This window comes from Barbatula barbatula, assembly GCF_947034865.1.
Source record: "Barbatula barbatula genome assembly, chromosome: 17".
Taxonomy (NCBI): Eukaryota; Metazoa; Chordata; class Actinopteri; order Cypriniformes; family Nemacheilidae; genus Barbatula; species Barbatula barbatula.
The window spans coordinates 6518097-6532573 of NC_136780.1; the positions used below are offsets into that span (position 1 = coordinate 6518097).

Below are 14477 nucleotides of genomic sequence, written 5' to 3' on the forward strand. Positions count from 1 at the left end.
GCCGAAAGGAATAGTTAAAAATAAAAAATAGACATACTGTAAATATATTTTGGATTCAAAGTTACAGACAAAAGCACAATACATGGCAAAATATGCATGTTGATGTTGACCACAAAGAGATACGGGTACACAAATAGGCCAACTGGGGCTAACAGTCACATCGTGAAGCTGTAAGAAAAAATTTTAGTTGCAGCAATGAGTCAAGAGTTATTTTCTATGTAAATGTTTTTATGTTGCTTTCAAACTTATCATTCAACTGGTAGCTGTCTTTAATGTAATATTTTTCCTTTGAACTAAAATCCCAATATTTTCACAACAGCATTAATAAGGCAAAGGTCAGCTATATAATAAAAGTACATATATTAAAGTACATTCTAATTAAGGTTGATTTTACTAAATATTTAACTTTTAAAAGTGGTGTTTTTGCATGATATTTTTACATTTTAAATGTATTAATTTATCATTAATTTATCCAAAGTATGAGCAATGAGATCATTTATAATTTTTGTCTAACTCTTTCATTTTATAATTGTTTTTATTGTGTTTTATTGTGTTGTATTTGTTTAGTTATTATTAGTTAATCAAAACAGCCCAGATGCAGTTCGATTGATATTAATAAGAATGCACAGTAAAAAGTGATTTTTAGAACATTTTTAAAAACGAAATTATATGTTTTTGCAAAAATACTCTTCAATCGTTTTACTAATTGTTGTGAGCATGGTCTCAAATAAGGCAAAACTGATGTTCTCCACATTTTTATTTGGTACAGCGCTAAATCTTAGAAACGCCTTAATAAAACACCTTAAAGTGTAACCATTGACTAAATGTAGGTATTTTGTGTGATATTTTAGGTCACATATTTCTGTCATATAATTGGGACATTTCTATTTACATACATATTTTTGTCACATGCTCTGTAGCGTAAATATTTTTATCAAGTTTGTATGTTCGCCGGGGTGGAACCAGTGACCTTTGCACTTTGCACTAATTGCGTTACATATTTTTGCTACGTGGTTAGAAATGTTCACATCAAACATTTAGAAATAATCTGCATGTTGTACATTTGATTTTTGACACACACACACACACACACACAAACACACAGACAACTATTTAGATTTTTTAAAAAATTCTGTACAATTTATACGCTATTTTTCCCGTGGGGACCTCAACTTTGGTCCCCACAGTGACGCGAGTCCCCATGAGTTTGTGTGCATTCAGGTTTAAGTCCCCACCGGGATATAAAAACAAGGCCACTCACTCACACATTTCTGTTATTTCAGACAGGAGCCGTCCAAAGCATTGCACCTGCCCAGTGAGCTCAGATCTGACTGAAGAATGACAGGGAGAGAGAAATTCAAAGACGGTCCACAGCAGAGGAAAGGTACAGGGAGGTTAAAGTTCACAGAAGGGTGGAACAAGCCATTAAAATGACATTGTGAAGCGAGACTTGTCTACTCAGAGCTTTGTGAGTGTGCTGGGTTGTCAAAGTTAAAGAGCTTCTAATAGGATGGGGATGCTGTCGTGTTTATCCTGCCTACCCCCTCTGCACGCCCACTGTATTGTGGAGGTGGCCCGGCTTTGAGGCCCCACAATGGCTGGAGAGGAGGGACAGATGGGGGTCCCTATGGAAGGAGGCACAAAAAGAAAGCAAGGTAGGAGGGCCCGACTGTGTGAGAGAGAGCCTGCAGTTAGCTCACACTGATTGCCATGCAAAGTAATGGAGAGTAAAAGAGAAACGGATGGGAAAAGTGAGAAAGAGACGGAAAAGGGGAGGGGAGAAATGTCACAAAGAGAGAGTTGGAGAGTTGTATAATAATCCGTAAAAGATATGGAATACAGTGCAAGTCTGAATGTAACTGGGCTCTTTATGAGTTTAGGTTAAACTCAGGGATGGATGACCGCTGGATAAGGGTTAATGTATGGAAGTGGCTTAAAAGCACTAAACTAGGATGTAGTATGCAGTTTAAAACCTGGGTAAATACTATATTTTAATGCAAATTGAACCAATGTTATAGATTCTGAGTTTAGAAAATGTTGTCATGATGGGCAGTCCCCGTTTTCTGGCAATAAAGGTCCTATAAATTGCCATTTTTCTCAAAATATATTTTTATTGTTTGCATGGGTTTGGTCATGGTGTTTGAAGTTGATGCAACCTGTCCATGGTGGAATTTCGCTCCTTTATATTGGACCACAATTAGGTTATACACACAATGACATCAACAACTAAGGATATGAAAAGTTGATAGGCCCATACATCCTTCCCCCCCCACAGCTTTTATTTTGAGAAATGTCTCCGTATTCTTGTGCCCAGTATTGTTTGGTTCCCAACATTCAAAATATAAAGGTTTCATTTCATTAGATTTTTTTTATTTTTAGGTGAATAATCCCTTTGAAAGCCACTTTATGTCCCTTAAAATTGGCTGGTGTTGGTGCTTGTGTTATTTAAATACATTCAAAAAAAATTTAAACAAGTGGGTCTATTGGCAGAACAGGTCTTTGTTTGGTCTGTAGTGACCCCTGCATCTGAGTTAATCTGTGCCTTACCAGGTGAGTCCCTTAGCATTAATTTTGGCTCAGTGTGTCATAAAGGCTGAATGGAGTGGGAGTTGAATTATGTGTGAAAGGAGGGGATGCTGAGCGGAGGTGAGGCAGGGGTGTGTGGCGGAGCCTCTTCTGGTGTAAGATGAGGAGAGCCGAGGGGGAGGACCCGCGCTCTGCAACAGATGGGCCCCAATGGCGCTCTCAGGTTGTAAACTTTCTGTTGGTAACATCTGTCAGTTTGTCCATATGCCACAATCAGAGAGGAGAAACCCCAGTCTCAAACAAAGTGTGTGGAGTGTGGACACCTGTCACACCCTGTGATGAGACTGGCAATGATGGACTGTGCACCAGTTTCTGATTTCTAATTGATGTGGGCTTGCAGAATATTACTGGTGGAAAACAAAATGAATTATTGTAAAACATTAATAAACATATTTAACCCCGAAAATTCTATATGTTTTCATGAAGTTCTTGCGTCCTTCCAATCCCACATGTTGTTTTGTGTGTGCGTGCAGCCATTTCTGCACTTTGCTTTAGAATAATTGTTTTCTTTTTTTAAACATGCTATTGATAGCAATTTTCTTATGAATTAAATTTATGAGTGCATAAAGATGTGCAATTTTTTGGTGATTTTTTCCTTTAATATATATAATGCCCAGCAACTAAGCGCTTCTGGACAGTGCAACATTTATAGCTTGTGTAAAATAAACTCCTACAAAATGATGCAACGCTATGAAATCAATAATGTGAAATGGGTTCCACACTTATTTTGAGAACGTTAGGGGTCTCTTCTGAACTCCTCCACTAGCAGAGTGTTACATCACTTCTGTAAAAATGTCTTATTTTTCTATTTGCTCTGTTGCGAGCGGATAAAGGAGAATTAAGCAGTTGATCGGGGCTCAGTGTCCAGAGTGTTGCATTAGACAGTAATCCAGGGCATAGGAAGGGGGAAACGGAATAGCATCCCTAATCCCTCTCCTGGCCCATCTGAAATAAGCAATTTATACAGTTATCATTATAGAAGCCTTAAACACAGAATTTATCTTAAAGCTTCTTCAACAAGATCACAATCTTAAAACCATATACTCCTGCTCTATATTTTAAATGACTCTAAAACAAATATCACTTCCTTTCAACATCTCTGGTTGCACCTCAAAGTAGATACCAAACAATCCACAGTACCAAAACAGACCAAGCCCTCCAGCGGCAGACTTTTTTACCCACAGTTCACCCCAACACAGTCTACAGTGACAGATGTTACAGGGACAACAGTTGGTATGGAGAGGGAGGGGCTTGGGACCATCTGCCCAGGGTCAAGGTTTAGATGGAAGGTCTTGCAAAGAAAAAATGGCTACATAGCTGAAATAGTGTTGAACAGTAAGTGGTTTAACGGAATACTCTCACATTATACTCATGTGTCCATATGGTTCAAACAGGCAGAGTCATCAAAACCAAGGGTGTCATGGTGTACATGTACAAAAACGGTTTAACAAACAGCATTAGCAATTAAAGTTGAAGCACTTCCATCAAAGTACATAAAACTACACTCTTGACACTTTACAAATTTAACTTAATTTTATTTAAAATAGTAACATACAAAAAGTACAGCATTAAAAAAAAAATCTGCATCCGTGAATGTCAAATCAGAGCTCTCAGATTTTTGCTGATGGCATCCACTTTATCACGCAAGTTGGCGATTTTCATGTGAGCCATCTTCTTCTGAGGGGAGAGAAAAACACATTCAAACAGTGAATTTGAGGACTGAATGCCAATTCATATTGTTCATTGTACACTTACAACATAGACACGGAGTCGCTCCTGTTCCAGTTGAAAGAACTCAATCGCAGTGACCTCATCAAATGACTTTTTGAGGTGAAGAAAAGCGCAGTTAGGAGAGCGTTTGGCATGCTCGGTCCTTTGACAAAGACACACACATTGAGACATTCAAATGGAGTGAATTTTGTTCAATATAAACAAATAAAGCATCAACATTGTAAGATTATAAAAAGGTGTGCTTCGGGATGGGAGAGCTCACCAGGGGTTATCATCTGGTTCCCAACCCTCCAACTCTTTGAGACAGAAGAAACAGCAGGCCACGTCCGGCTCGTTCTCACTCGGACAATGTACAAAACCTGCCTTGGCCATCTGAATGAGCAAAAAGGTGTTTAAGTTACATAACACAGTTTCTGATACAAATGTGGTAAAAAAAGGTTGAAGGATTCTTTTCATTTCAAATGACATCACATGACCAAACGTGCAAAGTGTAAACAGTGCATTTCGTACACAGTAAATGACATTTACTTTGAAAGTCAGTGTGAAAAATAAACACGTTTTGTATATCAGTATGCATTTCTTGTGCACATCGATGAAGATCATCTTTAGTATATTTTCCTGAAGGCGTTTGGAGTAAAGCTCTAGGTGTAACGAGCGCATACACCAGATCTGAAGCGGGTGCGATGAGACCTGTTTTCCGGTTCGGAAAAAAAGTCTATTTGGTTCAAAGTTGTCTGCGAAGTTTAAGTCCTTTCTCTTTCCACGCACTCACCAGTTCAGGTGTACACTGGCAATCCTCTCGAAAAGGCCACTCGGAAAAAGTTTGTAGTCGCTTTTCATAACTGTACATCTGATCAAATGACATGAGACGGGCAGCGATCACCTCGGGGTTAGACATATCTGAGAACTCAAGACCCAGCCTCTCCTCCACACTATAAACCTGACTGGGTGTGGCTGGTTAATTGGCCGGCTGCTCTGTATTAATTGACAGCTGACAGCTGGAATAGACTTGAAGGCTGATCTGCGTACATGACATCAAGATACCGCGAGAACGATTCGACAACTTAAAAAACGTCCTTAAGAATAATAAATGTAAAATTGAAAACGCGCATGAAAACAAACACATTTTAGACAAGTTTGCGTAAATGGACAATGTAATAAGTCCGCAAACGATATTGCGTGTAAAACTTCACCGCTTAACTTCTTTTTTGGACACATTTACAACAGCAGGTGTACGACTCCCTCTGCTGGACGAGATTAAAAACAGCAATGCTTTTCAAGAATTGCCGAGCGTTTAAAAATTCTAATACTTAACTTGACGTTTTCCTTTGATATGTTATGTTAACTTCGACGGTTTCTTGAGACGTTTTTAGGAAATAAAGATTAACTTTATGTGATATATATGTGTAATAGGCCTACCTATGAACTACATATTCAACCAGGAGGATAACGTTTATTTTTAAGATTTTTAAGCAGCAGAAGTTATTTCTAGGAGCATTGTCAGACATCTTTTATTATTCAGCATTAATTTAGATTAAAATATGATATTCATCATGCAGAGTTATGTCGTCTTCAGAAAATGCTTCATGTCCTACAGTAGTTCACCCCAACAAGTGCCATGCATATTATGTAAACAACTACATGTATTAGCAATTTAGAAACCCTGTGGCTAAACATCACCAGCTATTTACCGAATCAAAATCTTGGCACAAGGTTGTCCCTTCTTGGCCTTGGCTAGCCAATTTCAGTAAGCCAACATAAACCATAAAGTGAGATCATAGTGAGTGGCGGACAACTTTAATGCTTTGCGGTGTGATCATTTGGAAGCTGTTTATGACTGTGGTGGGTAAAATAAGTGTCCTGTAACTGTATCTCACTCTGCCTGGCTGTTGAAATGTGCTTACCGCTTCAAAAAGTGGCCTCACCGCCCCTCATTGCCCTTCTGAAACTTCTCGTCAGGGTCATTTATGTAAATCTATATGTGAGTGAACTATCCCTCAACTAGGGTGGTTATATAAATTGTAAAGGGGATTTTGCTTATTTGATGATTGGTGGCTTCGAGGTTTCGAAGAATTACAGCTGCGTGTTCTCTGTTTTGTGGTGATAGTTTGTCATGTAATAGTCAGTGTAGGGTTTCAAATCAGTCAGGACATTTGGCGTATTTACTTCACACTAGAGCTGTCACTCATTCAGAACTCATCATAGATGTTAAGTGGGAATACATCACCATCAGCTGTTGCCTCTAGATGAGATAGTGTTGCCTGTTTTCTTTATTATGTTTACACTTATCTTGACCTAGGCAGGCTCAATAATTTAAATTTGTCGTGGAAAACATCATAATAACAATTGCTATTGTATTTTCTTTTTTACCAAAATACATTGACCTTGGTACAAAAATAAAATCTGTATATTATGCATCGGGGTGCAAGAATATATGGTTTAACCATTATTCACTTTTTTTTGTTAATATTTTAGTTTATACATGAGCTCCAAGGTGACCAAAGTTTTCAGGACGTTCTTCTTCCATTGCAGGATTCCGAAATATCACTGGACCCATCGACAGAAAACAGAACTCTTTGGCTCCATTTATCACCTAATGTTCCGGCTGGATTTCATCACACCACAGCGGGGGAAAGATTAAAGCCTCTAGCTACTAAGTCCCACTCCATCTTCCCAGTTGTCAGGTATGTATCTGACGTTCAGTCCTTACTGTATCTCTCAATCCCAATCCAGGCTTTCATTGACACTTGATTCTCTGCTCTCCGTTTCTTCTCCCACCCTCCCTGCTTCGTTCTTCTCCTCTCCCCCTACCAGACGCAGTTGTCCTCGCTTATTAGGATCCTGGCGTGATTAGCGGCTGGAATCTCTTGCACTTGTCCTGCATTCTCAGTGTGGTGAGATTGAAAGGGGGAAAGTGGGATGGGCTGGCAGATAGAAACGCATGTCTCGCTGACTGTGTGCAGGAGAAACCTTCTCTGTGACTCTCGCAATTGACCGAAGTTCTTCAGGACTATTTTGGCTCCTCATTCAAATAGCTGAAGGAACAAGGCTGCCCGGACGCTCCGTTGTTCATGCCAGCGAAGGTTTTCACTGGGAATTTGCGGTGTCGGGGTGCAAGCGGAAAGATCCTCGAAGACGGAAAGAGGAGAAGGAAAGACAGGAAGCGATAGAGGAAGAGGATTTAATGTGGGGCACAGGTAAGACCATCCATCTATATCCAATTCTGCTGGCAGTCTCCTGTGAACACTTTTGAGATAAAACTGCTCTCCATGGATAGTCATTTTGCTGCATTTGCAGAAATGTACGGCTGCACTGTAAGAACAGGCAAAAAAACATAAATGCACCATATTCCATATTTTCAGGGTTGAAATTGTAAATATGTATATACAGCATAAGCGAAGGACATAGATTGATCGCTTCTGGAGATGTGATACATCTGAGCCTGTATTCAACGTCTTGAACTCCTATGTCAGTCTTGTCATTAACAAGATTGTATTTCATGTAAAGAATTTGAACACACTTTGCTTTATTCAGCAGTTGGACAGCTGCTTTGTTGTCGTGATTAACACCAGTAAAGTTTAAATGAGGTTGATCTGAGATGTTGTGTATATCACAATGTCAGGCCCACAGACAGCACCCGGCTGGTCACTCAGCACAGCCATGCAATGACTTGCGTGTATTTCTTGTGTATGTCTGTGCACATTCCTGCAGGCTTTTTGCTAACATGTGTGTGTGATTGAATGCACATTTGCACACAACATTTTTAGACGTAATTTTGCCCGCGGCCAATAATAACCTATAGACTGTGAAAAGTATGGCTGGACTGACCTTTCAAATGTATGTTTGGTCATATAATTTATTTCAATGTGAAGGACATCGGCTACAAAAAAGAAAGGAACAAACTCAGCAAGGATGCTTTTCGTGACTTTTTAATATCAGCACTTGGGAATAAAATTAAGTTTTAAAGGTCAGTCTGCTTTTTTTAAGACTGGAGGTTTTTTGAACAATATTCATACGTATGGAGTGTGTGCCTTTCCAAAATGTTTTCAGCCAGTTTCCTGCTTAAACCAGCAATTTTAAAACCTTTTGGAGTTAGAACAGGAGCAGTCTGTTTCTGTTTGAAGTAGAAATTTATTGATTATTTTACTGACCGGCTATAATGATTTGCTTTGCCAGGCATCTTCACACAGGCTTTTGACATGTGCGTTTGACGCGATTACTGAAGTTATTTGAATGTTTGTGGGTATATGCAAGCATGTGCATACTAGAAAGTGATTATATGTTCAAGGCTTCATGTTTGCTGAGATGGATGGATGTAGACACGGTATTGGGAGGGTCTCTGTGGTCTGCCAAAGGTGTGAAATTAGCATCCCTGTGAGAGAGAGAGTGACAGTCAACTTCAACATTCCCCTCACATAGCTGTCCATTTGGAAACCTCTCATCCCTCGAAAATGTTTCCAGAAATCCTTCCTTCTTGTTGCAGAGGCACCTAACTGATATGGATCCACTCTTGATCAATATTCTAATTTTAGTCTGATCATCCACTGTCATGCAAACAGATACTCGACCCACTGCTGGCTCTGTGCTTTTCAAGGACATTGACGTAGAACACTGAAGGGCTCAGGCATATTTAATGAACATTAAAATCAAACCCTTTTAAACGTACACTTAACATGCACTATTTGTCAATCGATTAGATTTGATATATAATGTCGATTATATGTAGTCATAAGTAATGTGAGAAATGTATGCAGTTTAATAAATTATATCTTTAAATGTCACATTGTTCAAATGAACAGTGTTATTGATAGACATTGATTTGAAATCTGATGATCGATAACTGCTGCTTTTCCCTTTGCTCTCGTTACTCTTGGTTATTACAGTTAGGGTATGCTGAGTCCTGGCCACCCTTTGACCTTTCAGTGCAGACTCTAAATTCACCACCCCTCCGCCAGCACACACACATTGCTGATATATACTGTACAGTATGTCCTCACAGCACATGGTATGTACGCTTTCTCAACAGATAAAAGCCAAGATCACTTGAAGTTTGTTTAGGGAACTTGGAGTCGGGTTGTGAAATACACCTCCTCTATTCATACATACCGAAGGGTCAAGTAGGCCATATAGAACAGGTCCTGTGAGATGACTGGAAAGAGAAATGACCTTGGCTTTTGGTATCATTTTTCTGCTCTAGAAAGATATTTACTTCATTGATTTTATTCATCACTGGCACTTTAATAATTGTAGCAAATGCACGAAACTAGTCTTAAAGTAATAGTTCACCCAAAAATGTAAATTCTGTCATGAATTACTCACGCTCTAGTTGGTCAAACCCATATATATTTATTTGTTTGGTTGAACACAGAGAAAGCTATTTGGACGAATGCTTGTAGCCAAACAGTTCTTGGACCCCATGATGACCATTGTATAGGGAAAATGACAATGGTAGTCAAAAGTGACCCAGAACGGTTCACTTTTCTACATTCTTCGAAATATCCTCTTTTGTGTTCAACAAAACAAACCAACAAATTATTATACTATTGTAAAGTAATGTTTCCTTCTTTGGTAGTCAGTGGGGTTCAAGAACTGTTTGGTTACAAGCATTCTTGCAAATAACTTTCTCTGTTTTCATCAGAACAAAGAAATGTATAAAGAGTTACTACCTGTTGCAATTGAGCCCATTTATAACATTATCAACTCGTCAATTAATCTGGCCATGTCCCAGGACCCTATAGGCTGGCTGTCATTGAGCCTCTTATCAAGAAACCAAACTTAAACCCCAATGAAGCTATAGGCCGATTTCAAATCTCCCTTAGATGTCTAAAATACTAGTGTCCACTAAGTTGTAGTCTTCTTTTACAAAAAAATTCAGTCAGGATTAAGACCGCATCAAAGTACTGAAACTGCCCTTGTTAAAATTACAAACAACCTCCTTATAGCATCAGATAAAGGTCACATCTCACTCCTAGTCCTGTTTGACCTTAGTGCTGCGTTCGATACTGAAGACCATAACATACTTCTAGATCACATACACAATTATACCGGTATTCAGGGACTGGCACTACAATGGTTCAGATCTTACTTATCAGATAGACATTCATTTGTCCATTTAAATGGGGAATCATCAAAGTAAATTATAGATTACCAGCTATTCTCCATATACATTCTGCCCTTGGAAACATTATTAGAAAACATGGAATAAGCTTCCACTGTTGTGCAGATGATACTCGGCTATATATCTCATCCAGACCTGATGATTCCTTCCAGCCATCCAAATTGGCAGTGTGCATCGAAGATATCAAACATTGGATGACTTGTAATTTCCTTCTTTTATATTCTAAGAAAACAGAAATATTACTTATCGGACCAAAGACACGTAAACAGATTATAACCTGCAAATTGAAGGCTGCGCTGTAATTCCAACAAATCCAGTAAAAGATCTAGGCGTTATATTAGCAACCTGTCATTTCAAAATCACATCTCAAATGTCACAAAAACAGCCTTCTTCAACCTTAGAAATGTTAGGAAATATTCTATGTTTTTCCTGTCGCAAAGAAGCTTAGTCATGCATTTGTGACCTCTAGACTTTACTACTGTTATGCACTACTTAGTGGTTGTCCTGCATCATCAATAAACAAACTACAGTTAGTTCAGAATGCAGCTGCCAGAGTTCTAACCAGGTCCAGAAAATACGATCACATAACCCCAATGTTATCAACACTTCACTGGCTACCCGTTAAGTATCGTATTGACTTCAAAGTCTACCAGAACCACATAATGTTATTGCCGCTAAAACGGTCTATAACGTGCTATGACTATCAACATGCATGTTCACAGCGATTTGCATTTGATCTGTTAATTTTTACGAGATTATAAGAGGAGAATGTGACAACTGATGATGAGAATGACGATGAGAGGTATGTTAGTACACAGATTTTACCACTATCCCTTGATATACCGTATCTGTGTCCACTCAACCGGCCAACTCAGGGTTGGCATTTAATCTCCGATGTTCTCCGATGTTCTGATTAAGGACATTAAAAATAGAACCTCAATTTTGCAATATACCCCCGGGCCCTAGGCCAGACAGGGAAGCCTTCATCGAGGCCCCAACATGTTTTTGGCCCTGTCCCCTAGCACTTGGAGCATTTTCCTTGCAGCTGCGTAGTATCTCAACATAGAAGCTCTCTCTCTCACTTTCTCTCTCTCAGTGTAGCTGCATCTTTGATCCGGCCTTGGATACAGTGTTTAATTTTGCATTCTAGTTCCAGGTTTGGTTTGTTTGTGTCTCTGGTTTGCCCCGCAGTGTTCGCATGAGACGCTTAGCTTGCAGAGGTTGGTTTGCATTCTGGAAACGGTCCAGGCTGCTGCGCTACAGAAGTATATACAGAGTGTCTGGGGAAGTGACTCCCAAAGGCTCTCTCCTAAAAATAGCTCTCTAAATAAACCATAATTCTCAGTGAAATTGTCACTTTAACAAGGAGGAAGAAATATGGCAGGTATTTATAAATCCTGTGTGAGAACTAAGATAATTTCCTATACAAACTCAAAGAGTCACAATTACATAAGCATCATATTAACAAGCAAAAATGACTAAATGAGTCAAACTAGATAAATAAATTATTTTCATTCGGAATAAAGAGAAGTTATGTAACAATAGAGAATGCATTATTTAAATAACGGGTGTGTATTTTGGAATCATTTTTATGCTTATTTACAATGTATATTGTACATACTCCTGTGTGAATTCATCCGTGAACCTGCAGAGGGCAGCATAGTGCTTTTCCCATTGCAGAAGTATTTACATTTACATTTATGCATTTGGCATACGCTTTTATCCAAAGCGACTTACATTGCATTATACTATACAAAGATTTACGAATTTATACTATAAAGCATTTCCCAAGAATTGTAACATCAGGATTGAATGTACTGTAGAACAAGATATGAGGTTTTTGTCGTGTAAATCAGATTTTTGGTTGAATGCTTCTAGTTCTCTCTTCTCTATCAAGTTGCAGGGATAGGCCTATAGTTGGATTAAAGGGCTCACAGACCAGCACCTGACTCTTGGCCGAGCATGACCCTGTGTGTCATTACTTGAAATCGAATGGTTTCTCAAATCAAACCTGACAGGTTTCAGCAAAGTACTGGATTTCTTAGACAAAGAAAAAGATGTCAACATATTGCTTCTAGTAGGCTAGTATATGCCTCTAAAAACAGGAAGGTTGTGCTCATTGCATTGCGGCTACAATATTCTCTGCAGTTTGCTTTGGTTGTATATTATACATTTCTTTAGATGTACTGGTAGACAGCTTTTATTGAGCTACTTGCATAGCCTGTAGATGGGTGTAATGCTGAATGTTTTGCCCCTTAATGACCTCTAGTCCCTTTATGCAACCCATATGTTCTATCATTTCATGTCATATTATTACTACAGACAACCTTGAGACGAGAATCTTAATAAGATTGTATGCGAGCATGGCTCTTTCTTTGTGTTATTTTGTTGAAATGTAGTTGTTGGCAAAATAGCTAAAAAACTGACACTTCCTAAAAGGATTGACAGTCTTTGCATTGTCTTTGCATTTAAATACTATTGTTATTTAGCTGACATCTTTGTTAAAGTATTAAAGAAAACTGAATTTAAAAAGATAAACATATTGTGTTCAGCATGAATATGTGAAATGTATTAAAGTTATTAAATGTAGCCTACTTGTTCAAATAATTATGAATAGAATTATTCCCATCTTCACTCCACAGTGTATTTTTTTATCCAGGTTATATAAAAAAATCATATGATATGAATATAAGCGCTGTAGTGTAGACACAGTGATTTCTAGCCCTACGGACCTCAATTTGTGTGAACAACATTTTTATTTAAGAAATAGAGATACAGTTTGCAGAAATGCGAACTGCACTGCTTTCTCAATTTTTACAAAGTGCCTGGGAGTTTGCACTCTTCTGGCGTATGTCGTTGCTAAGTAACCATGGGCCACACTAGCCGTTGAGATGAGGCGGTATAAACAAAGGATATATGGATTATATGCATTGAAAATTCCTTGCAATAAATCTACAGCAAGCTTTGTTTATGCTTTTTTGTCACATGACTTGCGTGATGCATTCTGAAAAGTAAAAACCTTTTCATCTCGATTCGGTGCCAACGTGCCTAGAAAAGCGTGGGCGTAACACTGCATGCCCATTGCAACCGCGGCGCCCCCTATTTGAGTGCGCGCAAAAGACGCAAAATGAATCGCCCCACGATAATAAACATAACTCTTCATAATGTAAGGTCTATATACACCTTAGAGGACATAGTTATGCACTTCAGACAAAAGATCCTCCAAAAAAAACCACACAGCACCTTTAAGCTTTGAAAGTAAAAACTGTAACTCTACTTTACTACCATCCATCCATCTTCACACCTGTTCTATGATAGCCACTGTCCTCATCCTGTGACCATCCCCATCCCAGACTTCTCACAGCACACACACCCGCACTGAGCCAGGGGTGCAAGTGGATCCCCGTTCTTGGATTTCACCCTCTCATCATGACATCCATTAAAGTCCTGCTGAGTCCCAGTCCCTAGCGGGTAGACAGCACATTAGCGCTTGGACCATTGAGCTCAACAAGGCCCTGCTCTAAATTATTGATCCCAACACAACTAATGAGGAAACCCTATCCCGCCGTTTGATGAGGCACACACACGATCACCCTATACCTTCTACATTCTACATTGACACATTGTTCACCCAGCCAGGACTGGACCGCCCTTCTTAATCAACCTGTTTATCAGTGCTTTGGTATTCACAGGCTCAGACATTCAACAAATGTCCATATTATTATTCCATTATACACTCTCCAGCTTATAGATCCATGCTGTATATATACATACATACATACATACAATAAGCTGCTGATTTCAACAAGACAGGGTGCATGACCTTCCTTTTGACCCTGACAAAGTGAATGATTAAGCTAAGCACCAATAATGAGGAGTTAATCAGTAAAGATCTGAATGAAGAGCTTCACCTGTATCAATGTGTTTACCCATTGACAAACCCGGGCACACAGACATTAGGAACTGTTTGCACAGGTGCTTGTCTATTAGCGTGTACAAGTGCCCTCTGGGATCAAATGTCAGCATGTGTATGTTTGCTTAT

The 14477-nt window shown here is 39.0% G+C and overlaps 1 protein-coding gene across 1 annotated transcript; it reads right to left on the minus strand.

The window, feature by feature from the left end:
- Positions 1-3397: 3397 nt before the first annotated feature.
- On the minus strand, positions 3398-5298 carry birc5b (baculoviral IAP repeat containing 5b). The gene is made up of 4 exons (XM_079477644.1): positions 5090-5298; positions 4580-4689; positions 4342-4459; positions 3398-4263 (listed from the first exon to the last, which is right to left on the minus strand). The coding sequence occupies exons 1-4, from the start codon at positions 5213-5215 to the stop codon at positions 4183-4185; spliced, it is 435 nt and encodes a 144-aa protein (XP_079333770.1). The 5' UTR covers positions 5216-5298; the 3' UTR covers positions 3398-4182.
- Between the last annotated feature and the right edge of the window lie 9179 nt (positions 5299-14477).